At 46.4% G+C, this 25,993-nt stretch overlaps 1 protein-coding gene, 1 long non-coding RNA gene and 1 other non-coding gene across 4 annotated transcripts; 2 read left to right on the top strand and 1 right to left on the bottom strand.

Annotated features, from left to right (window-relative positions):
- Positions 1-4,590: 4,590 nt before the first annotated feature.
- On the top strand, positions 4,591-13,105 carry LOC125537035 (AT-rich interactive domain-containing protein 6-like). Of its 2 annotated transcripts, XM_048700331.1 has the most exons (13): positions 4,594-5,615; positions 5,703-5,742; positions 9,915-9,967; positions 10,125-10,170; positions 10,610-10,702; positions 10,828-10,950; positions 11,025-11,076; positions 11,148-11,220; positions 11,495-11,561; positions 11,833-11,883; positions 11,969-12,061; positions 12,145-12,279; positions 12,715-13,105. In XM_048700331.1, exons 1-12 carry the CDS (start codon positions 4,753-4,755, stop codon positions 12,247-12,249), a joined length of 1,659 nt encoding a protein of 552 aa, XP_048556288.1. In that variant the 5' UTR covers positions 4,594-4,752; the 3' UTR covers positions 12,250-12,279; positions 12,715-13,105. The 2 variants fall into 2 exon arrangements, with proteins under 2 accessions (XP_048556289.1, XP_048556288.1); XM_048700332.1 differs by lacking the exon at positions 12,145-12,279 and having other exon boundaries at positions 4,591-5,615.
- On the top strand, positions 5,749-8,265 carry LOC125537036. The gene is made up of 2 exons (XR_007295502.1): positions 5,749-7,476; positions 7,586-8,265. It is a non-coding gene; the product is annotated as an uncharacterized LOC125537036 (long non-coding RNA).
- Positions 7,888-7,975, bottom strand: TRNAS-GCU. Its single transcript has one exon. It is a non-coding gene; the product is annotated as a tRNA-Ser (tRNA).
- Positions 13,106-25,993: the final 12,888 nt, after the last annotated feature.

Genomic DNA, 25,993 nt, shown 5'->3' with positions numbered 1-25,993 from the left:
TGTAGTAAGTAGACTGATGGAGGTTCAGCTTTCTCAACAACCCGATGAATTACGCTCGAAGCTTACTAGGTCTGGAGTATTTACAGTTAAATCAATGTATGTTGATGTTATCAATTCAAGCTCGATTCCTAGTTCCACACATGTTTGGGCTGTGAAAGTCCCTTTGAAAATCAAAGTGTTTATGTGGTTTGTCCATAAACAAGTTATTTTAACCAAGGACAACTTGACAAAGCGTAATTGGACAGGACCTACTAGGTGTAGTTTCTGTGATCGGGATGAGTCGATCAAACACCATTTTCTTGATTGCCCTCTAGCCAAAGTCTTATGGCGGACGGTCCATATTTCTTTTAATATTACTCCACCGAGTTCTATCAACACGTTATTTGGAACGTGGCTTAACGGGATAGAACCCCAGTTAGCGAGACATATTCGCGTTGGAGTCTGTGCCTTGTTGTGGGCACTCTGGAATTGCAGAAATGATTTGGTTTTTAACAGGACAACACGCATTCATTTTTTGTAGGTTATTTTCCGAGCCACGGCGTTGATCCATTCGTGGTCGCTACTCACTCCGACGGAGGCCAGGGAGCGTTTGGTTACTGGATCTATCCGCTGGGAGATGGTAGCTCGGGGTATCTTCAACCGGTTTGGATGGTGGTCATGTAATAGGATAGGCAATTAGTTTACCTATCTCTTTTTTGCCAGCCGGTTGTGGCGTCCTTTATTTGGCTAGTTTGTCTTCTAGCCCTTTTGGCTCTGTGTGAGCTCTTTTTATTTTCATTTGGAGACTTTAATACCTTGTTGGAACCTTTTTATTTGTTTAATAAGATGGCCGTATGCATCGTTCTGATGTAGAGGCCGGGGAGTCCCCCCTTTTCGAAAAAAACAAAGCTCCTTGATAATATGATGACAAATTATTCTCAATGGCACACCTAACGAGCTCCAACAGGTAAGAAGGTAAACTCTGTCGAAGAAGTTTCCACTTTGAGTGATAAAATTCTCATGTTGATCCTAATGATGTACCACTATCTACTTTGATTGAGCAAAATAATTATGCTATTGATGTGAATTTTATCACTAGAAATAATTTCAACAACAATGCTTATAGAGGGAATTTCAATCCTAGACAGTATCTCGGTAATCCCTCTAATAATTATGGTAATTCATACAATAATAATAATAACAGTATACCTATTGAACTTGAGAAGAACATTAAAGAATTTATTAATTCTCAAAAGATTTTAATACCATGGTAGAAGAAAAGCTACATAAAGTTGATGATATGGCTAGAAACATGGATAGAATTGCTCATGTTTTGGAAACTCTTAAAAGTGAAATTATGCCACATAATATGGTGCTACTGAAACTCTAAAGTCTATTCAAGTCACCAAGAATGAAAGTAGAGAAAGAATCGCTAGAATAGGAGCTAGGCGAGAATTCCTAGAAAAAGCGATTCCACCCGATTTTTATCATAATCATGATGAAGATATTAAAATGATTGGTGTGACACCTATTATAACATTTTTAGTAAAATAAAACTTTATGAAAAAGGGACCGGAGATGAGTCAAATTTAGTTAGAAGGCGTCCCAATTGTTTAGACGGTGATGATCTTAATGATAAAAACATTAAAAGTGGGTTGGAAGAGGTCGAGACTTTAAATAGTGATGTGCCATCTATGTTGGATTACAAGGACTTTAATTATAATAATTTATCTTTGATTGAATGTATTGCCTTGTTGCAATCCATGATGAACTCACCTAATGCTTATGAATAAAATAAAGCTTTCACTAAACATATTGTAGAAGCTATGATTAAAGCTCATGAAGAAAAGTTAGAATTGGAAGTTTTTATACCTAGAAAATTACATGATGAGTGCGAACCTACTATTAAAGTTAAGATAAAGATTATGGATGTAATGCTTTGTGTGATCTAGGTGCTAGCGTCTTTACTATAGCAAAATCTTTATGTGACGTGCTAGGTCTCAGCGATATGGATGAATGTTCCCTTAACTTGCATTTAGCGGATTCAACTATTAAAAAGCCATTGGGTAGAATTAATAATGTTCCCATACTTGTTAACAAAAATTATGTGCCAATGGATTTTGTTGCGCTTAATATTGAATGTGATCTGTCTTGTCCTATAATACTTAGTAGGCCTTTCCTATGTACCATACGTGCAATTATTGACATGAAAGCAGGAAATATAAGGTTCCAAATTGCATTAAAGAAATGGATAGAACACTTCCCAAGGAAGAGAATTAAACCACCATATAAATCTATTATGAGGGCCACCTATGGAATTACTTTGAAAGATGACAATACTCGAAACAATGCATTACACCTAGCTAGGGGCGTAAAACAATAGTGCTTGCTGGGAGGCAACCCAATAGTTATCTTAGAATTTTGCTTTTTTATTTCTGTTTTATGTGATGACATAATTATTTCTACTATAATGATTGTGTTTTTATGTTTCAATTAGAGTTTGTGCCAAGTAAAGCCTTTGGGATGATTTGGTTGATAGTTGACTTGATTTTGTGAAAAAACAGAAACTTTTGCGCCCAGTCATGACTTACTATAATTCACTGGCACACCGTCGACAAGTCTAGGCTTGCCCCACTGTGTCATGATGTTGGGTGTTCGGCCCTTTGTATCTAGTTTTAGCTTGGTTTTCCCTAATAATCGTGCAACTCTTTTCTTCTTAATGAGTGCAGAATCATGCCATTTCAGAAAAATGCTCTCTGCTATTGTGTCGCGGCATTTATCCCTATGGTCCATATTCCGTTTAGTGAATAATATATATGTAGGGAGTTAATTTTTTTTGAGAGAGAATGCTACATTTTATTAATTTGTATACATCAGTACATAGAGTTTGCCTGATACATTCTGGAGTACAATAGTACACAACTTTTGAACTAGCAAACTCACAAGACCTAACTAGTTTGTGAGCAGCAACATTCAACGGCCAATTGACATGACAGAAGGAAACTGAAGAAAAACAAACAACCAGACGCTTAATATCTGACACCACTACACCCACTTCAGACCTGTCTATCGATGAAGAGTTCATTCGTTGTACTAAGGAGAGGCGGTTTGAAGCGAAAATGATAGAGGCCAGTCCCTTATCACGGGAGAGAATCATGGCATGACGGAGCACCCAACTTTCAGCAAGTTCTGGTCGTACCACCCCTTTAAGTGGCTCGGTGCAAGCGACAAAGCATTCACCTTTGTGGTTTCGAATCAGGATGCCAATTCCCAGTTTGTGCAGGTTTGAGAAGATAGCCGCGTCGATGTTAACAAAGACTGATTCGGGCGGCGGCGAAGACTATCTAACGGATGAACTTGATGGTGTCTCACGATGGTGTCCCGCACTAGTCTTAAAAAGATGCAGCAAAACCAAATCAATATAAGCATGGACCTTTAAGGCAACATGGTGTGGATGGATATTACCTTCACCATTTCTTATTTGCATTCCTTGCTTCCCAAATATGCCATACAATGATTGCCAACACAGTGGACTGCTTCGGTGATGCTCTGTCAATGCAATCGAATAACCACTGTTTCGTTGAGCGGAAGTTCCTGCGACATAGGTGGATGTCCAACCGTTTTTTGACCTTGTTCCAAACCTCGGAAGCAAACTGACAAAACAACAAACAATGCTCAATACTCTCATCTCTCCCACAATGCACACAAGCAGGACTTGTGGGGATATTCCGATGGCATAACTGAAGTCCGGATGGGAGGCAGTCATGTGTGAACCTCCATAGCACTATGCTCGTTTTGTTTGGGGCCTTAATTGCCCAGATTTCTTTCCAATATTTCTCCCCAACTTCCCTACTTGACGTGAGTCCACAACCAACCATATTGTGTGATGAAAAGAAATCTAAAGATCGAGCGAGATTGTATGATGAACGGACAATATATAGTCCAAAGCGAGTGTGAGGCCGAAACACAAAATCCTCTCATCCATGGCCGCTAATATGCGTTTATAATATGAGTTCAACAGTCTCCTCTTGGAAGAAAGCTCTAACATTTTCTTCGTTCCATTGACCATGTCCATCCACGAGGCAACATACTTTAGTATATTATGGAATTGGAAATAGAGTCCGCAACATGTACGGTGGGCGTCCAGGAATCCAATAATCTGTCATGATTTTAACCTTATGGCCATTAGCAATTCGAGCGTCCCAAAAATTGCAGTGAAAAAAATAACGTCCTTTGAGAACCCGAACACAAAGAGAATCTGGCTCAGTAAGAAGCCTCCAACATAGTCTACCAAGTATAGCCTGGTTGAAGAGTGAAAAATCACGGAAACCCAGTCCTACAAGCTTTTTTGGTGTGGGTAACCATTTCATGAACACCGGTGAAATTTCCTATTATCATCTTCTTTATCCTACTAATAATTGACAACAGCTTATCTGATCCCTTCACATATAGAAATGGGTATACGCAGGGAGTTCTAATTTTTTCTATAAAAAGAGGATAAGACCGTTGGAGTTTCGGGCAAAAATATATGAATACCAATTTTGTTTCACGTCAAGATCTGTGCACCGGCTCACGTCGGGACAGGATGGCGCAGATCGGTTTTGGAGTCCGAGCTCCAAGTTTAACCCAGCCACCCAAACACATCGGCCGCTTCTGTCACTCAAGTCCTCCATCTCCTCTCCTCTTCCTCACCCCAAACCCTAGCGCCCCATAGCGCGCGTCGCTACCGCCGCTCCTCCATACTGCCGTCTAGGTGCGGAATTAGAGCTGCCCATGCCCAACGGCGAGCCCGCCCCCGGCGATGGCCAGACCGAGGCCGCCGACACTGTCGATTCCGTGAAGGATTCGGCAAATCCCGAAAGCGCGGAGGCGGACGTGGAGGTGGAGGAACAGGGGGAGGACGAGGCCATGGTGGATGCCGACGCCGACGCCGACGCCGTTGGTTCTACCAAGAATTCGGCGGTGCTTGAAGAAGAGGGTGCCGAGGAAGTGGGGGAGGAGCACAAGGGCGACGCCCTAGTGGATGCGGCTGCCACCACCGTTGCGTCCCTTGACGATTCGGGGAAGGTTGAAGCCCAAGGTGCGGAGGAAGAGGTAGAGGAGCGTTTAGGCGATACCCTGGTGGATGTTTCTGTGGCTCATCAGGTCAAGACTGAGGCCCAGGGACATGAGGGGGCGGAGACGGAGGGTGAGGCCCAGGGAAATGAGGTGGTGGAGACCAAGGTCAAGGCCCAGGGAGAGGAGGGGGCTGAGTTGAAGGATGACACCCAGGGAAATGAAGCTGCCGAGATGGATGTTGATAAAGCAGGAAATGGAGATGAGCACACCGAGGTCAGGGTGGATGGTGACAAGGGCAGCTTGCTGAAAGAGGAAATCGACAATGGTGGAGATAATAAGAAGGATGCCAATGGTGAGGATGAGCTAGTGTCGTCACTAGCTGGGGAGGGTGAAAACCAAAACTTGTCTGACAAGGTCTCAAACAACTCCTTCATGTTTGATTACACCCGTGGAGGCGATGACTCTGGGACGGAGGAGGAGCAGGCTGAGTTTATCAAGGAGCTTGACCGGTTCTACACGATGAAATTAATGGAATTCAAGCCCCCAAAATTTTATGGTGAAGGATTGAATTGCCTCAAGTGAGTACCACGGGCTTATCTTTATGTTTGTATAATAGGAAGTTATTCTGATTGCTGGATGATTTGACATTACCTTTTTTTTTGCAGGTTGTGGAGACAAGTAACTGGATTGGGTGGCTATGATCAGGTACTCATTCATCCCTTTGTGACATTATGCCAGGGCATCTTGTGTTTAGTTTTCTTTTTAGATCTATCCTGGTGCTTTCTGCTTTACAATATATGGTCTACAAACATGAAGCTGATAAGATCACACTTGATGCTTCCACATGTGGTTTGCTTACTTAATGAACACATTATGTTTGGAAATGTTTGTCCGCTTATAGACATAGATCATTGAAGAGTAAAATGCATCCCTACAAATATTAGAGGGTCTCAAGTTAATCCTAAAACTTTCAAAACCGCAGATTCGGGCTCTAAAACTAGTTTACTGGGAGCCCTAAGCAGCCCAGATCAGCATTGACTTGTTCACATGTCATTTTTTTTTGCAGAAAGGACCTTATATAGGGTAGCCTATTTGCCTTCTGACATCGAAATGCATCTTACGTGTTCCCCGCATAAGTCGGCTTAGAGGCATCAGCTTTTTGTTGTGCACCGTGTGTGCGGCACGCCGTCGATGTACCTCGCCCACTTCGGCGCGTCTAAAGCGCGCAACACACTGAACCATCTATGCACCGCTACTGTGGTGCCCACGCAAGTTATCATAGCCACGGTGCCTGCAGATTTAGCTCTACTCTGGTAGCCTCAGTCATGCTCTCAACCTATGCATCGCAGATATCACGATCACCATTTATTTTTGTGCTCATCATGCCGGTACGTGGCCACCGAGATCAGCTTCTTCCGCCCTGCACAAATGGCGCCCATTCGCTAGACCCAGAGGTGCACGTCTGCTTCTCTGGACTGGGTTGAACACCATCTTAGGCACCACCATGTGCTCAGACCACGTTCTTGCTACTCGTGTCGCACCTGAAAACTGCACCGCCGGCCCCAGGATTTCGTGACAACCGACAGTGGCAGCTGCCTGGACCCGCTACACAGAATGTCAAGAACATTCCTCATCCAGCTCCGTCTGCTTGCCATGGAGCTGTCACTGCCAGCAATGGCCAAGGAGACACAAGTTGGTCACTAGGTGACAGATCGTGAACCGCTCTAGACAGGCGTTTCGCGAGGCGAACTTCTGCCTTCTTCTTCCGCCGGTGAGGCTGCCGGTCCTCGACCCCTCCGCCCGTCGCTCCGGCAGCGGGAGCGGCCGGGGCTGGGGCCTGGGACCCCGGTGATTCCGTTCCGGCGTGTAGTTTGATTAGGCCTAGTCTTCCTTGGAGGCGCCACATCACTGGCGGGATCGACACCGCGTCGGAATAAGATGGTCCTGTTTTTCCCCCACCTCGGTGATGCTTCAATTGGTAGCGCTGGGAGGCAGTTGGCCCCCGTGTCTCGCCGGATTTCAGATCTGACGATGTTTGGTTGTGCTGGCCGGTGTTCGCCTAATATACTTAGTTTAACCTGTATCTGTTTTAATTCTGTTCTTTATCCTACTAGTTTTTTCTTTGCCAAATTACCCGAAGCTTATGCTATTTTCAATCCAATCGTGGATATTATGCCTGTTATACCTCTATTCTTTTTTCTATTAGCCTTTGCTTGGCAAGCTGCTGTAAGTTTTCGATGAAATCTTTAGTACTCTGTATGCCAAATTGAATGATGTGTTCATTCCAAAAAAATTCAAAAATGGGTAAAAGCCGAGAAGTTATATATTTTTATATTATGAACCTTCGATTCTAAAATTTAAATTCTTCTACATTGAATGGGTAGCTACAGCAATAAATTTGGATCAGCCTTTCTACTCCCCTGCACCTAGGTTGAGCAGGTACCTACACAATACCTAACCACCTAACCCTACTTTTGCTATTGATAAGAGTGCTTCTTATAAATGAATTCTTGCAATTTTTTTCAAGAATTCTTTTTTGCATTTTTAGGTATAAAAAAAACATCCTAGTGGATCCGTGTGGTAAGGAAAAACTGGTAATCTATTCCTTAAAAAAAATCTTGGAGATTATGTAATGCTTACTCTCGAACTTTTTGTTTATACAGTAGTGATATTCTTTGTTTCACTCTTTATCTTTGGATTCTTATCTAATGACTCAGGACGGAATCCTGGACGCGAGGAGTAAAAATTCAGTTTTTTTTTCTTATTGGATTTGTTTCATACATTTATCTATGAGAAAATCCGGGGGTCAGAATTCTTTCCAATTTGAAAGTCCCAAATGATCCAAGGGAGCGGAAAGAGAGGGATTCGAACCCTCGGTACAAAAAAATTGTACAACGGATTAGCAATCCGCCGCTTTAGTCCACTCAGCCATCTCTCCACGTTCCAAAGCGAAAGGTTTCCGTGATATGATATAGGCAAGAAATAAGAAATAACGGTTGCAAAAAAGCCCCTTTTTTTCTTTCAAAAGTCTATAAAAATTATATTGCCAATTCCATTTTAATTATATTCTTTTTTCTTAATGTTAATAAAAAAAGAAGAAAATTCTTGTTTTTTCTTTCTAAAAATCGATATTGGCCGAGAGACAATCAAATAGATTTTCTCTTTAGCGGGCATTTCCATATAGGACTTGTTATAATTATAATAAAACAAGCAGGTTATATAAAAAAATGCTTCCCGACGAGGACGTTGTTTAGTACAAGGTCTGTTGCTGTTCTGGAGCATGTGATGTGGATGGTGGTTTGCGGTGGCGTCTTTCTTCTCCGATCTCAGTGGATGAAGGAGACGGTGCTGGGATCTGACGGGCTTGGGGATGATCCCCGGTCGACGAGCCACATAGTCTCGGTTCTGTCGCGTGCGGCAGACCGTTCAATCGACTCGCCTAGCAGCATGGTCTGCATTGGAGTTCTTTCAGATTTGGGAGAGATGGTTGCTATCGTCCATCTCCGGCGTTGCCATGGCGACGATGGAGTCCGACGATGCTTAAGAGATTGGATTTGCACAGGGATCTTTCTGGATCAAATTGTAAATCTTCTTATTTTCTTGGGGTCCTTGGTGCAAAGCTCCAGGACAATTGTTTGTGTGTTTGTCTTATGGATCGACCATCTGTGTCCATCCTGTAAGTTATTTGTTGAATGAACATGTGGTAGTTCCTCTCAAAAAAAAGAGGGTGACAGATCGTGAGGTGCTGTCACTCCGGCAGCTCATTGCCCCTGGTTTGCACTAACAAATTACAGACATATATTTATAAGGGCTATTTTGCAAAAACTAGGCAATGGTCAACAACCACGTGAGCAGTTCAATTCCGATCTGGGCTACTTATGACTCACGATGAACAACTTAAATAGAGACTTGGATCTGCGGTTTTCAAGTCTTAGGACTAACTTGACACCCCTCAAATAGTTATAGGACCTCTGATACGTTTTACTTAATTTAACACCCTCTGTGCTTTTGTTACCTTTGTTATGCTATCATACTCATGTAATCCACTTGTCTATTCATCTGCCCGATTTGTTTGCACCCTATGCCTTTATATCAGATCCTGTTAACTGGATGCACCATACACAAAGTATGAAGCACTAATTTTTATTTAATACCTTTCTTCCATATGCTGTTTATAATCCTCGTTCAACTATTTAATTGATTATCCACTAATCTTTTCTCTATTGACAATGACTCAAGTTCTATCACCAATATAAAAAGTAAGGACAGATTCCATTCAGTTTGTTGGTAATAGAAATATGACCCAAAACCTCATGCTTACTGTCCTACCTGGCTGATGCAGCCAACGAGGCATTCCTCCCATAATCTTGCCTGGCATTATTATCATATTTTTTGTTTTCAGTAAGTGGGTTGCAAATTATATGATTTAACAAAAGCAATGACAATAATCACATCAGAAGGCAAAAGGTTAACCTTATTGAGCAAATCAGCATAACTAATAAGGATTTATTGCAAACCAAGATTTCTATTTTTTTGTAAAAACAAAACACGAGCCTGAATGATAGTTTGACCATGTGCAGAGGAAGCAATGGCACTAATCATAGTTTTTAATGATGATGAAATTCACCACGAGCATATATGCATACACAATTAGCAAACACATGGTTGCTTAAGAGGAAAGTCAAGCTTTGCCCTTGATTTAATATCTCTTTTTCTCTCCAGAATGGGGGTAAGGTACATCTAGACTGTCTGATATTTCTTTGTTTGACCACAGAAGTATGCATGTGTTTACTTGTCATTTTGTAACTTTTGCGCGTAACTTTGTATAACCTTTATCAATGTGACGTTGAATTCTTTCTCATGAGTTGCATTAACAGGTGACATCATGCAAACTATGGCGTCAAGTGGGAGAATCATTCAAACCTCCGAAGTATGAATTCAACCGTTTGTCTTCTGCAATAATCCCTTCCTGACCTTCTCATTTGATGAATCTCTATTGTAATTGTGCAATGATGGAGTTGGAACGTAATTGACATGTGGTTCTTTCTGTACTCTCTCCTATCACGTAACCAACATGTTTTATGCAGGACATGCACAACTGTTTCATGGACCTTCCGCAACTTCTATGAGAAGGTACCTCTCTATATTCCCACGGATGATCATCTCATTGCTTATAACTCCTCACTTGCTATGCTCTTGTGGTTGAATCCTGTGGTGTGCTATGAATGCCATGATAGTTGCTTGAGCAAGACCTTTTGCACTTACATAGATTAACTCGTTGAAAGTTTTACTAAGTTCCTAGCATAGAACTATGCCATAAGTCCCATCTCCAGAATTGGTAATCTTGTTCAAACTTAATGCTACATGTTATGGGGATTATGTTTTCCCTTCAGTGTCTGAATGCAAATGCAGTTTGTGTTCTCAGCAGGGAAGAAATCGAGAGTGCAATATATTTGTAAACCTCTCTTCTTGTTTTATGAAGAATGGTTGAATAATATAAGTCAGTGTTGTTACCCCCCTCCTCTCCCTGTTTCCTGCGGACCTCTTTATTGTTTTTTTTTCTTTCTTACAGGCACTCCTTGAATACGAGAAACACAAGATTGAAACTGGCGAGTTCCATGTGGCTGCATCTACTTTAACCGAGCGAATTGCTTCTGATAGTCAGGTACAATGTTATAATCTATTATGCTATCTTATTAGATGAGCAACTTTTGGGCTTGAGAAAAGAGGTTGTAATTTTTAGATGAGCAACTTTTGGGCTTGAGAAAAGAGGTTGTAATTTTTCTACAGGTGGGTGGAAGCCTTGCATCAGGATCTGGAAGAGCTAGAAGAGAATCTGCAACTCGCGCCATGCAAGGCTGGCATTCGCAGCGCTTGCTTGGCAATGGTGAAATTGCTGATCCAGTAATTAAGGTATTTGTTGCTTGAAGTCAAAGGTCAATAGTAATCGTGTTTTGTTGTATAACTAACATCCTAATTTCTTTCAGGATAAAGCAGCTATGCCTGTCTTGAAGAAGGACAAAAATCCAAAAAGCAGTGGTAACTTTTCTGGATATCATTTGTTAGACACCCGTTTACAAGAATATATATTGACTATTGCATTCATATAGGTCTGGCCAAGAGGAAAAGGACACCAACCTTGGAAGATGAAAAGGCAACACCATACAAATCTGAGAAGCTACAGTAACTCTCCTTCTTCCCAACTCTTTATTACCATCAAATAAATCTTGCAAAACCTTTTATTTCATTGCTGTTGAGAATCATTAAGAACTCTGCAACGTTGCCACCAGCCCATAGAGTTCATTCTATTCTTTTGCATGTCATAGTTGAATTATGACCCACAAGGTCTATCCAGTCTACCAAGTAGGCTTGACATGCGAGTGACTAGGTCCCTCCTATCCCCTTGGTCATGGTTTTTCATGGGTTTGATTGGGTGAAAATAATTGCTATTTGGCAGAAATGACTCGACAGTTATTGACATGGGCCCTCCTGCTGATTGGGTGAAGATAAATGTTCGGAGAACTGTGAGTATCTCATTTTATAAGTACAAAATTATTCTTTATGTTCTTTTAGTACATTTGTACTCTTTCCCCATGGATCTCTACTCCAATAGTTCTCAGTACATTTCTGAAACTTTTAAAGCTGTGCCAGCAAACTGCTTATTCTATTTAAAATATGTAAATCTTGGTTAGATCATGTGACTGTTGACCTATTATGTGTTTAAAACCAAGCATGGCTAACCAAAAAATCAGTAGGATCATTTTTATATAAAAGAAAATTTATGTTTCCTTGCAGAAAGATTGCTATGAAGTCTATGCATTGGTTCCTGGCCTTCTTCGTGAAGAGGTAAATAAAATAAAGCTTTCAGTGCCGCAAAAGTTGGAATGGTGAGATTGCTTACAGATTTATCTTGATACATCTTTTGTTGTAGGTACATGTTCAGTCAGATCCTGCTGGCCGCTTGATAGTTACGGGAGAGCCTGAGCAACTAGATAATCCTTGGGGTGTTACTCCATTCAAGAAGGTTTGTCAAAAATCTACATTGTATTCTGAAGATTTTTAGTTTTGCACCAGATTTGTTGATACTCAAAATGGTACAATCTGCAGGTCATTAGTTTGCCCTCCCGCATCGATCCTCACCAAACCTCAGCAGTTGTCACTCTCCATGGGCAATTATTTGTTCGTGCACCGTTTGAGCAGTCAAAATCATGACACTCTACTTGACTAAGCAGAATAATACATGTATGCTTTCGTTTCCAAGAGACACACAGCAATCGCTGCACTATTTTATTCCAGAAAGTTATCGTCTCTAAGAAAGAACGGAAAATGAATTTTGAAGATGCATTATTGAGGAATGTTAGTTAACTTGTAGACACACGCGTGGATGGTCTCTTATGCGTCAGTAGCACTAGATTGTTTCACGAGCTATAAATGGCAGGACTGAAATAATACTCCCTCCATCCCATAATATAAGACGTTTTTGCAAGCTATCTTATATTGTGGGACGGAGGGAGGAGTAATAATAATAATAATAATAATAATAATAATAATAATAATAATAATAATAATTTCTGGTCTGGTCACAGTGGGCCTGTGTTCATCATTTTCATTTGCATATTGAACACAGAACACTTATCTTCGAACTGCCACACACCTTGACTTACCTTCTTCGTGCAGGTTGCCTTGCTGGTGGGATCGTAGGATGGTTGCAGGTTGCCCACCCTGATCTTTGTTCGTCTAGTTCGTTGCTGCTTCAAGGCTCTTCAGCGGTGCTGTATGTTCTGTGTATTGATTAATTCTAACTAATTAGATGGCTTAGTACTGTGCATTGCCTGTGACATTTAGCGTAAGTTCCACCCTCCAAGCTTGTAGCCTAGGTTCCTGATGCTCAAATGTTCATGGTTTATTCGTTCCCTTTTCCATTTAGCCATCAAAGGATAATGATTTGTAGCGTTGTAGCTTTATTATTCCTAATACTTGAATCTGTCATCATACTTGCGGACATAGATGCGGATGAAATTCGGGGTATGTCATGTAACTGTTGCTGTTATACAAAACCATTGCATTCGCTTGACTGAAAATAATGGTTCTTTAGGTCTTGTACAATTCAAGGTGCTTAGAGAGGGTACACACTTAATTAGACGTCTCTACTGTAGAAATACACATTGGTCCTTCAGAAAAACCCAGTTTATTTTTCTAAACACCATCCTAAGCACCTAGCATTGTATGAGGCCTGGGCGCTGCTTGGACTCGCCGTGGGCTGGGCTGGGGACACGGTGCTGCTGGCTGACGTGTGGAGCTTCGACCGGTGGCTGACTGCTACAGGCCGAGGACACTGCTGCAGGCTAACGTGTGGTGCTTCGACCGGTGGCAGCGATGCTGTGACGGGAATCAGGATGCAAGTGGCGTTAGCGACGGGATGCATGGTACAGGCGAGCCGGCGACGGCGATGCTGCAAGCTCATAACCTTGAAGTTGTTGCAGCGTATGCGTTACGTATCCATATTATTTAAATTTGCCCGACAGTATTAAAAGCGGAAAAAAGATTAAGAAAAATGATGCATTGGCATGGGTCACTCTGGTAGTTATATAAAAAATGGTCATTTTGGTATAAATAACAACAAAATGGCGCCCCTCACAAAAAGCAGGCCGTTGTAAAAGAATACGACAATTAATATGGATCGAAGCAAGTGGCGACTGCAATCATCACACAACAATAACTGGCATCCTGCTCAGCTGGCCGCAGGCATGAATTATGGGCGACTGCAATCATCACACAACAATAACTGGCATCCTGCTCAGCTGGCCGCAGGCATGAATTATGGGGAACCGGATCCTCTTAACATAAAGAAGGGATGTCATGGTAGTACAGTGCTAGTCTGTTAATAGGTTGTTTAATATTGATATTTACTGTAGATATAAATAATTTTAAATTAATTTTATTTCGTCATTAATTTGTTTGTATGTAATTACTATATAAATGTACTCCCTCTGTTTGTAAATATAAGTCTTTTAACGATTTCAAATGGACTATCATATACAGATGTATATAGACATATTTTAGAGTGTAGATTCACTCATTTTGCTTCGTATGTATTCATTTATTGAAATCTTTAGAAAGACCTATATTTAGGAACGGAGGAAGTATAAAGTAGATCATCAATTTGCAAATTAATTTAAATCGCTTTAGCCATAATCATATGGATCGAAAGAAGGGATGTTAGGATAATGTAGCTTCTCTAATTTTTCTTCTCAATATTAGAGGATCCACTTATGAATTATGGTGGCATCATCACATCACTGCCTCAGCGCTTCACCTAGATAAAAGTAACTGAAGCCACCATTTAATTCCACCTTCATCCAACGGAAGCAGTAGTACACTTCCCAAGTTTAACAACTTTTATAGGGTAGGCTGTGTAGAATATATGAATTGCACGATATATTGCTCTTCGTGCATAGGCACATATATATATATGATGTACAAATGTGGACCAAGAACCTCAACTATACAAGGAATTAGGAGGCGGCCCAATACACAATATGCACATAACACATATACTCAACACCTCGCAGTCGAAGCGGCACTGCGGCTGACGCAAAGACTGGACCGGAACTCCTCAAATGACGCCGTAGGCAAGCCCTTGGTCATGATATCGGCAAATTATTGAGAAGTAGGGACGTGTAAAACACGAATATGGCCAAGGGCCACCTGTTTCCGGACAAAATGAATATCCAACTCAATATGCTTGGTCCGTCGATGATGCATCGGGTTAGCGGAGAGGTAGACCGCCAAGACGTTGTCGCAGTAGACCACCGTGGCACGGTCAACAGGGCAAGAGAGCTCCTGAAGTAGCTGGCGAAGCCACGAACACTCGGTGACGGCGTTGGCCACCGCACGATACTCAGCCTCAGCACTGGAACAAGAGACCGTAGGCTGCCGCTTGGACGACCACGAGATAAGTGAGGGTCCAAGTGTGACGCCCCCGATTTGACCGTACACTAATCATACACGCAAACGTGTACGATCAAGATCAGGGACTCACGGGAAGATATCACAACACAACTCTACAAATAAAATAAGTCATACAAGCATCATATTACAAGACAGGGGCCTCGAGGGCTCGAATACAAGAGCTCGATCATAGACGAGTCAGCGGAAGCAACAATATCTGAGTATAGACATAAGTTAAACAAGTTTGCCTTAAGAAGGCTAGCACAAACTGGGATACAGATCGAAAGAGGCGCATGCCTCCTGCCTGGGATCCTCCTAAACTACTCCTGGTCGTCGTCAGCGGGCAGCACGTAGTAGTAGGCACCTCCGGTGTAGTAGGAGTCGTCGTCGAAGGTGGCGTCTAGCTCCTGGGCTCCAACATCTGGTTGCGACAACCAGGTAGAAGGGATAGGGGGAAAAGAGGGAGAAAGCAACCGTGAGTACTCTTCCAAAGTACTCGCAAGCAAGGAGCTACACTACATATGTATGCATTGGTATCAACTGGAATAAGGCTATCATATGTGGACTGAACTGCAGAATGTCGGAATAAGAGGGGGATAGCTAGTCCTTTCGAAGACTACGCTTCTGGCAGCCTCCGTCTTGCAGCATGTAGAAGAGAGTAAACTGAAGTCCTCCAGGTATCATCACATAACATAATCCTAACCGATGATCCTCCCCTCGTCGCCCTGTGAGAGAACGATCACCGGTTGTATCTGGCACTTGGAAGGGTGTGTTTTATTAAGTATCCGGTTCTAGTTGTCATAAGGTCAAGGTACAACTCCAAGTCGTCCTGTTACCGAAGATCACGGCTATTCGAATAGATTAACTTCCCTGCAGGGGTGCACCACATAACCCAACACGCTCGATCCCATTTGGCCGGACACACTTTCCTGGGTCATGCCCGGCCTCGGAAGATCAACACGTCGCAGCCCTACCTAGGCACAACAGAGAGGTCAGCACGCCGGTCTAAATCCTATGGCGCAGGGGTCTGGGCCCATCGCCCATTGCACACCTGCACGTTGCGTACGCGGCCGGAAGCAGAACTAGCCCCCTTAATACAAGAGCAGGCTTACGGTCCAATCCGGCGCGCGCCACTCAGTCGCTGACGTCACGAAGGCTTCGGCTGATACCACGACGTCGAGTGCCCATAACTGTCCCCGCGTAGATGGTTAGTGCGTATAGGCCAATAGCCAGACTCAGATCAAATACCAAGATCTCGTTAAACATGTTAAGTATCCGCGAACACCGACCAGGGCCAGGCCCACCTCTCCTAGGTGGTCTCAACCTGCCCTGTCGCTTCGCCACAAAGTAACAGTTGGGGGCCGTCGGGAACCCAGGCCCACCTCTACCGGGATGGAGCCACCTGCCCCTTCAGCCCCCATCTCCGAACAGTATCACAGGTAATGTAACTGTGTAAAGTATATTGTATATGCCCGTGATCACCTCCCGAAGTGATCACGGCCCAGTAGTATAGCATGACAGACGGACAAGAGTGTAGGGCCACTGATGGAACACTAGCATCCTATACTAAGCAGCAGGATAGCAGGTAATGGTAACAACAGTAGTAGCAAGGACAGGCTATGCATCAGGATAGGAATAACGGAAAGGAGTAACATGCTACACTACTCTAATGCAAGCAGTATAGAGAAGAGTAGGCGATATCTGGTGATCAAAGGGGGGGGGCTTGCCTGGTTGTTCTGGCAAGGAGGACGTGTCGTCAACTCTGTAGTCGAAGTGGGGTTCGCCGGCAGTCTCGGGGTCTACCGGAAAGAAGTAACGGAGGGGGAACACAATAAATAACAGAGCAATCAAAGTATAACATGGCAATGCGCGATGCTAGAGGTGACCTAACGCGGTAGTAAGTGATACTGGTGAAGGGGGCAAACATCCGGGAAAGTATTCCCGGTGTTTCGCGTTTTTTTGATAGACAGGCCGGAGGGGAAAAGTTGCAGGTTTGATATGCTAGGGACGTGTGGCTGACAAACGGACTGCGTATCCGGATTCGTCTCGTCGTTCTGAGCAACTTTCATGTACAAAGTTTTTCCATCCGAGCTACGGTTTATTTTATATTAATTTAAAAAGGATTTAATCATTTTCAGGAATTAACAGATTTAATTTAAACCAAAAATAGGTTTACTACACCAGCATGACGTCAGCGGTCAACTGTGACCGTTGACCGGCCAAACTGATAGGTGGGGCCCGTTCGTCATTGCCTTAGACTAACTAAGCAGGTTTAAATAGTTTAATTAAGTCATTAGGTTAATTTAACAGATTTAATTAAGTTAATTAATTATCTAATTAATTAATTAATATTTTTCTAATTAATTTTCTATTTTTTTTCTTTACCCTAAAACGTTCAGGGGCGGGGCCCCACTTGTCAATGGCCCAGGGGCCAATCGGGTTCGGGCGAGCAGCGGGGCGGGCACCCGAACGGGCGCGAGCCCGAAGGGCGCTGGACGCGCACGGCGCACACCGGCGCCGGCGACCAGTGCCAAGGGTAGCGGCGGAGGGATGGCCGGGGCGAGCAGGAGGCCAGGGCGGCGCGCAGGCGGGTGAGGCCGGCAGGGCTCGCAGCGATGGCGAGCGGGGTCGAGCGGGGCGGCACCAGCAGCAGCAGATACACGGGCGCGCGTGCACGCACGAGGCGTGGCCAGAGGACGGCCAGCGCGCGGCTGGTCGCGGCCAGGGGGCGGCGCGGGGCGCACGTGGGGTGACCGTGGTGCGAGGTGTAGGCGCCGCAGGGCGCGCCGTGACCGCGGCCAACAGCCGGAGCCTGGGACGGCGTGGGGCGGTGACAAACAGCGTTGGGGAGGGGCAAACAGGGGGAACAGGCGAAGGCTCACCCCGGGGAGGCCGTGGACGAGCTCGGCAAGGCCGGGAGGCGCCGACGGTGGAGATCGACGGAGATGACCGCGGCGGACGAACGGGAGAGAGAGGAGAAGAGAGGGGTTGGGGTCCTCACGGTCGAGTAGAGATCGGGGCGACAAGGCTCGAAGGAGGCCGTCGGGGAGGAGGACGGGGACGCGTGCGTCGACGGAGTCGAGGCGGAGGAGCTCCGGGTAGCGGCGAGAAGCGACGGCGAGGTCGTCCTCGGGCGCTGGGGACGGCGGCAAGCGACGGTTCCTCGGGCGGGGTCGCGCGGGCGAGGTGGGGCTCCGACGCGGCAAGGGATCAGGCGCGGGGTGCTCGGCGACGATGGAGAACGAGAGGGAGTGGGGTGGTCGTGCGGGGCGACGGGGATGGGCGTCGTGGGTTCGTTCCCCCTGATCCAGATCGTGGAGGAGAGGGGGATTGTGGGTGGGGAATTGGGGTTCTAGGGTTACGTGGGAGGGAGAGGTGGCCTTGTAGGCCAGAGAGGGGGGGTGCAGTTGGGCCGGTTGGCTAGCTGGGCCGCACGGCCAACTGGGCCAAGTTCCAGTCGGGGGGGGGGGGGGGGTTGTCTTCCTTTTATTCTTTTGTTTCCTTTTTTATTAGTAATTTTGCTTTATTGTTTTATTTTTATGCTCATTTAATTTTGTTTTAAAAAATATATACAGAAGCACCTAAATTAGTGTGAATAGTTTTACCACTGCCACAAAAAGTCCACACCTAATTAAAATAGTTTAATACTCTATAAATTATGAAAGGCATTTATTTAAATGTCTAAGCTATTGTTTTATTTATTTTAGAGCCTTTAAACACTTTATCAAAGTTTGGTTCTCCGCCACAATTACCTATGCAATATTTGGATTACTCCGAACATTTAAATTTTAATATTTGAAAAGTTTTATTGTTTGCCTCTATTTTGAATTTGAATTTTGAATCGGTTTTTAAACTAACCCGAGATTAACTACAGTGACAGAGGTGACGTGGCATCATTAACGGGGGTTACTGTAGCCTAATTATCCAGGCGTCACACCAAGGTAGACACAATAGCCAGAAGTGGAGCGACGAGTGTCAGGGCAGCCCGTCCAGTCTGCATCGGAGTAGGCGGTGAGGGCGGTGTTGGCGGAAGCGTGACGCCAAGATCCATAGTGCCACAGATATAGCGGAGAATCCGCTTGACGGCAACCCAGTGAACGTCTCGAGGAGCATGCATATGAAGACACACCTGCTGCACGACATACTGGATCTCCGGTCGAGTCAGAGTGAGGTACTGGAGAGCACCAACAATAGATCGATAGAAAGCAGCATCCGAAACAGGAGAACCATCCATGGCAGAAAGCTTGGCCTTCGTATCAACAGGCGTAGCGGCCGGCTTGCAGTTAAGCATGCCGGCGCTCCAGGAGCTCGTGAGTGTACTTCCGCTGATAAAGGAAGAAGCCATCTGGACGGTGCACCACCTCGACACCGAGGAAGTAGTGCAAAGGACCCAAGTCCTTGATGGGAACTCAACGCGAATACGAGCTGTGAGCTGACTGAGGAGACCAGTCGTACATGCCGTCAAGATGATGTCGTCGAGTAGAGCAGCAAGTAGGCCGTGTCAGAGCCCTGATGATAGACGAAGAGCGAGGCGTCCGAGCGGGTAGAGCGAAACCCAAGCTGGTGGAGAAACACCGCGATGCGCTGGTACCAAGCGCGCGGAGCCTGCTTGAGTCCGTACAAGGACCGTGAAAGCAGGCACACGTGGTTGGGAAGCGCCGGGTCAACAAACCCGGTGGGCTACTGGCAGAAGACCTGCTCCTCGAGGTGACCATGGAGGAAGGCGTTTGGGACGTCCATCTGGTGCATCGGCCAAGCACGGGAGACCGCAAGGTGGAGAACCATGCGTATCGTGCCGGGCTTGATGACCGAAGCGAAGGTGTCGGTGAAGTCGATGCCAGCACGTTGTCGAAAGCCACGAACGACCCAACGCGCTTTGTAGCGATCAAGGGTACCATCAGGACGGAGCTTGTGTTTAAAGACCCACTTCCCGGTAATCACGTTGGCGTGCCGGGGACGGGGAACAAGCTGCCACGTCCGGTTACGCAACAGGGCGTCAAACTCCTCTTGCATCACAACCATCCAGAGCGGGTCACGAAGAGCGGCTTGAACGGAGGACGGCAACAACGACGACTCAGAGATGGACGCCGCATGGACGTAGTCATCCAAGGCGTAGCGCGAGTTCGGGCGAAAAACGCCCGTACGGGCGCGGGTGACCAGACCGGCCACAGGCGGGGGGGGGGGGGGGGGGGCGGGGGGGGGGGGGGGGGCGGGGGGGCCGGGGGGCACGGGGATCGTGGGGGGGCCGCGAGGGCCGCGTGCGCCGAGGGGGCCGCGGGCGCCAACGTCGGGGGCGCCAGTGCCGCGGCTCTAGGAGGCGCCGCATGCGGGGAGGCGCGCCTCAAAGCCAGGGGCGGGCCAAGAGAGGCGCGCGAGCACCCTGGGAGAGGCGTCGAGGAGCCCGCGTCACCGGTGGCGGGAGGAACAGCCGGGGGTACCTGCTAAAACGTAAACACATGCTCATCAAAGTAAATGTGCCGGGAGGTGAACACACGGTGGGAGACGGGATCATAGCACCGATATCCCTTGGAGTTAGAGGGGTAGCCGATGAAGATGCAAGCGACAGATCGAGGTGCAAGCTTGTGAGAAGTGGTGTCGGTAGTGCTGGGATAGCAAAGACACCCAAAAATACGCAAGTCGGTGTACCAAAGAGAAGATGGTGAGGTGCGTAGTTCCACCATGGGCGGCAGGGTCTAAGGTTAAAAAGAAGTGATGCAGTGGCGAGTGCGTCCGGCCAGAAACGAGGCGGCACGTTGGCATGAAACAAGAGCGTGCGAACGTAGTCATTCAGAGTGCGAAGGACGCATTCAGCTCGACTGTTCTGCTATGAAGTGTACGGGCATGTGAGGCGGAAAATTGTGCCGTGATGCGACAAAAAAGTGTGGAAAGCGAGGTTGTCAAACTCTTTTCCATTGTCCGTCTGAAGCGCAAGGATGGGACACCCAAACTGCCGCGGACATAGGAGTAAAAAAGCCGTCAAGGTAGAGAGTGCATCCGACTTTCTGCGTAAAGGAAAAGTCCACACATAATGAGAATAATTATCAAGAATGACTAGATAATATAAATAGCCCGAGTTACTGGGAACCGGAGAGATCCACACATCGCTATGAATCAACTGAAAAGAAAAAGAAACAATGGTGGTGGAATTATTAAACAGTAGGCGAACATGTTTGCCGACTCGACAGGCATGACAAGTGTGATCCTCGATCTTATTGCAACTGAAATTGAAACTCCTCAGAATGTGACAAAGTGTGATGGGGTTGGGATGACCCAAGCGAATGTGCCAGAGATCGACTCCAACGAAGAGAGCAACCGGTGCGGTGGTGGTGGATGAAGGCGAGTGCACCGGATAGAGCTCGTTGGGGCTGTCACATCGTGAAGTACCATCCTGGTTCGAGCGTCTTTGACACAAAAACCAACCTTGTCAAATTCAATAGTAACAGGATTTTCACGAGCGAAACAACAAATGGAAATGAGATTCTTAATAAGACGAGGTGGCACAAGTATGTTAGACAAAGATAATGTAGTAGAATTAGAAAAGAAGTATGCCCAACATGTGTGATAGGAAGTGTGGAGCCGTCGCCGACAATGATGCGGCGGTCGGTGGAGACAGGAGCGAAGGAGGCAAGGTTACCAGGATGAGCAAACATGTGAGCCATAGCATCGGTGTCCATGTACCAATCACCATCTACAGTGTAGTTGTTCGGCGTAGGAGCGGCATGCAGCCCGGTGAGGAGCATCGGGTCCCAGGGCGTCGACGGCAGGGCCGACGAGGGAGACAGAGACGCCATGGGGAAGCCATAGCCGCTGCTCAGCTGCGGCGGTGGGTACTCTCCATACAGCTGAGGAGCCGCGGAGTACGCATAATGCGCGGGAGGGGCGGGAGTCACGTACGGTATGGAGAGCAGCCCTGGCTGCAACTACGGTGCCGGATAGGCCGGATGGCCTGCCGGAAAAACCTGCTGGCCCACTGACAAATGCTGTAGGTGCTGGGCGCCGTCTGGCTGCTGCCCAGCGAGCGAGTGCTGGTCCGCTGACGACCCCCAACAGTACCCGGAAGACCTGTACGCTCCCGGAGCCCCGTAAGCAGGCGGAGCGATGACGGACTGGCCGGAGGGCGCCGTCGGTGGCGCGTCGACATAGCCAGCGGGGGCAGCGGGGACGCGCCGTAGGTCGCGTCCGCCCAGTACAGCGGCGGGGCTGCGCCAGAGGACGCCGGTGGCGGGACGACAAAGGCGGTGGTGGACGGGCCGGTTAACGCCATCGTGGGCTCGACGGCGATGGTCAGCGAGGGAGGCGCGTAGGCGGCGGCGACTAGCATAGGAGGCGGATGGAGCGATGGTAGTAGGCGGGCGGCTGGGTGGCGGGCGAGGCGATCGGTAGGTGGCGCGAGCGGGCAGGTGGGCAAGGCGATCGAAGCGGCTGGCGGCCGAGCGAGGTGATCGGGCATCTCGGCTGTTGGCTGCAGGAGGCGACGCGGTGGAGCGGGTGGGAGCGATCGGGGGGGGGGGGGCGGGGCGAAGCGGGTAGCGGATGGGGCGGCTGGCACGGCGGTTGGCTGCTGAAGGCGATTGGGCGGGATGGATCGGGGGAGGCAGGAGCGGCGACCGGCGCGGGGAGGCACGCGAGCGGCGGCGGCAGCAACAGAAGTGAGAAAGAAAACTTAAAAAAACTGATATCATGTAGAATAGGTGAATTGCACGATATATTACTTTTTGTGCATAGACACATATATATGATGTATAAAGGTGAGCCACAGACCTCATTTATAACAAGAAACTACGAGACGAACCCAATACACAACATACACATAACACATATACTCAAGAGGCTGGTCCGGTTAAAATCATCATGGTGTGGTCTTCCTCATTGGCTGCTTTTGCACTTTTGTTAGAGAAAAACCAGCCTCTTCTGCAGGATACCATCTATACCTCTAAGCTACACTTTTTGCCATGCTAAACCATCTGAAAATACATGGCATGCTGGGTCAGCGGTCAAATCCTTCCTCATTGACTACTTCTACACTTTTGTCAGGGAAGAACTAGCCTCTTCTCTAGGATACCGTCTACACCTCTAAGCTACACTTTTTTGCCATGCTAAACCATCCGAACCTACATGGCATGCTGGGGCATCTGTCCAATCTGAAGCATTGGGCATGGCCTAATGCTATGGGAGTTGATGACGCATGGACAGAGGCACAAGTATTCACAGAGGCCCAGTCTTGTGTTTTTTTTGAAAAAGTCCACCGATCATTCAATAATCAATATTTCTATCTATACCAATATAAAAAAACTTAAAGGGGCAGATCCAACAAATTTCGGCTATCAGAAAATGGCAATCCAATGACCTGTATTACTCCAAAGGCGAGCGCTAAACATGTTTAGCATTTGATTTGTATCATACCAAATATCAACGTGTATCATACTACCAAATACCAACGTCTACGCTAGCCACATAATTAATATGTCATTGATATCCTACCTAATATCAATGTGCAATTAATTTTCTTCATAATATCAACTTGCGTTGCACACATTTACTAAAAGTAGTACAAAGATCCCAATAGTAAAAATTACAACTAGGTTCATGGACCACCTAGCGATGACTAGAAGTACTCGAACGAGCTGAAGGCACGCCGCTATCATCCCCCTTCCCGCACAAGAGGCGGTCAAACCTTGTTGTAGTTGATAGTTGGGAAGTCGTCACGCTAAGACTTGAAGGACTAGCGCACTAGTCCAGCATCCAGAAGAACGTAAATCGAAAAGACTATACATGCAAACACACGAACGATGACGATATCCAAATCCAACCGGATAGGCTGGAGACCAACGCCGACCTGAGCCATGTGGATCCGATGGAAACACACCTCCATGCACCCTCCGTCGTAGCTAGGCACACCGCCAGAATGGGGATAGGATGGAGTGGACATTATTTGGACAATGGGACACCTCCGCCGCACAGATAAAAACACCAATCCCGTGAGCCGTCGTCTCAGCTATGGTCAAAGCGCCAGGATAACTCAGCAAACCAAAGTATGGGGAGAACTCCAAACTACAACTACTCTACCACTAGATCTAGGGCAACCGCATTCCCCTAGTGCCGAAGAGGCCGACTGAGGAGAAGGGAGGAGGTCAATGAAGAAATGAGGGGAGGCTCTCACGGAGGGAGCAAATGTGATATGGTATTACAAACTGTTAGGACATCTCCAATGTGTGCATCAAAATGGACACGCGTCCCGTGACAACGGATAGGGGCCAGGCATTCAACCCTATGCACCAAATGTTTGCCCACATTTCAAACGGATAATTCCTAAACGAGCGAAATTCATGTAAATCAGACGAAATTTAAGCATGTTTCATATGTATCACATGCAAACCAGATGCTATTTAACAAGTTCAACTATTTTTTAAAGTAAACTAAACTATGCGAGGTACCAGACGATGACCTCGTAGGCATGGCTCCGAGGCTGTCATCATCTTCATTGTTTTCCATGTCTTTGTCGTCCTTCCAGTGGCATACAACCTCCCACGGGCAGCGGCAACCTTGATTGGGCGCCCTTGCGTGCTCGCGGCGAAACCCTTCTACTTCTCGCAGATGACCGCCCGTGTTCGACTCGTGGCGATGGGCGGGGTGTCACGCCCAATATGCGATCCTATCCGAGAGGAACTCGAAGGTCCCACCAAGGATAGAGCTGCATATTGAAACGCTTTTGCAAGGTGGATATTATTACATCGTACCATTACATAATAGTTGGGGATACATACAAAGGGCATACAAATGCCACAAGAATACATCAAACATCATACATGAGAACATCCAACTACGGATGAAACACAAACAGAAGCTCAAACGACATCCACCCTGCTAGCCCAGGCTGTCGACCAGGAACCTATCCCAAGATCGACGATGACGAAGAAGAACTCCAAAACAAGTAAACATCGCTCTCACGTCATGATCATCGCGTTACCTGTACCTGCAACTGTTGTTCTAGTATCTATGAGCCACGAGGACTCAGCAATCCCATTACCATGGGTATCAAGACTAGCAAAGTTTAATGGGTAAGGAAGGGAGTAAAGTGGTGAGGTTGCAGCAGCGACTAAGCATTGTTTGGTGGCTAACTTACGAGTACAAGAGTAAGATGAGAAACTACGTAAACGGTCGCAAACTAGTAATGATCAATATGTGATCCCAAACTACTTACGTTCAAACATAATCCAACCGTGTTCTCCTCTCGAACTTCTCCGAAAAGCGACAGTCACGGTTATGCATGCGGTTGGTGTATTTTAATTGAGTTTACTTCAAGTTCACCACAACCGGATATTAACAAATTCTCATCTGCCACATAACCGCGGGCACGACTCTCGAAAGTTTAAATCCTGTAGGGGTGTCCCAACTTAGCCCATGACAAGCTCATGATCCGTGGAGACAATCCTCCATCGTGGGACCCTCAGATCAGACTCAGAATCCTGGTGCACAAGACATTTCGACAATGGTAAAACAAGTCTAGCAAGACCTCCCGATGCACCGACCTAGCCTGATAGGAGTTGCACGTATCTCGTTCTCAGGGTTCACCGGATGGTACAAGCTACGAGTAAAACCAGCCCTCGAGTTTCCCCGAGGTGGCCCCGCAGGCTGCCCGTTTGGGACCAACACCATCAGCACTGGCCCCCTTGTATTAGGTCGAATAACAAACCTCGGGCAGCGCTAACTCTCCATGCGACAAATTTATTATCATGTTTAGTTATTATGTTGAGCAAATGGTAAAACCAATGTTGGGCCTTGCTGGAAGAGTTTTATTCAAAGCGAACTGTCAAGAGGGGTCCATAAACCCTCACCGTGTTAGGGACGCGAAATCATGGAACATAACACTGGTATGACGGAAACTAAGGCGGCAAGAGTGGAACAAAACACCAGGAAAAAAGCTGAGCCTTCCACCCTTTACCAAGTATATAGATGCATTAATTAAATAAGAGATATTGTGATATCCCATGATATCCATGTCCCA

Source organism: Triticum urartu, chromosome 2 (assembly GCF_003073215.2).
Source record: "Triticum urartu cultivar G1812 chromosome 2, Tu2.1, whole genome shotgun sequence".
NCBI classification, from domain to species: Eukaryota; Viridiplantae; Streptophyta; class Magnoliopsida; order Poales; family Poaceae; genus Triticum; species Triticum urartu.
The sequence above is the reverse complement of the archived record's forward strand: the minus strand, read 5'-3'. Positions and strand labels throughout refer to the sequence as shown.

Excerpts from the sequence above, each read along its gene's own strand:
- LOC125537035 (XM_048700331.1), top strand. The coding sequence starts at position 4,753 with ATGCCCAACGGCGAGCCCGCCCCCGGCGATGGCCAGACCGAGGCCGCC. Across the intron at positions 11,077-11,147 it reads CAAAAATCCAAAAAGCAGTG|GTCTGGCCAAGAGGAAAAGG; the intron begins GTAACTTTTCTG and ends GCATTCATATAG. Across the intron at positions 11,562-11,832 it reads AGATAAATGTTCGGAGAACT|AAAGATTGCTATGAAGTCTA; the intron begins GTGAGTATCTCA and ends GTTTCCTTGCAG.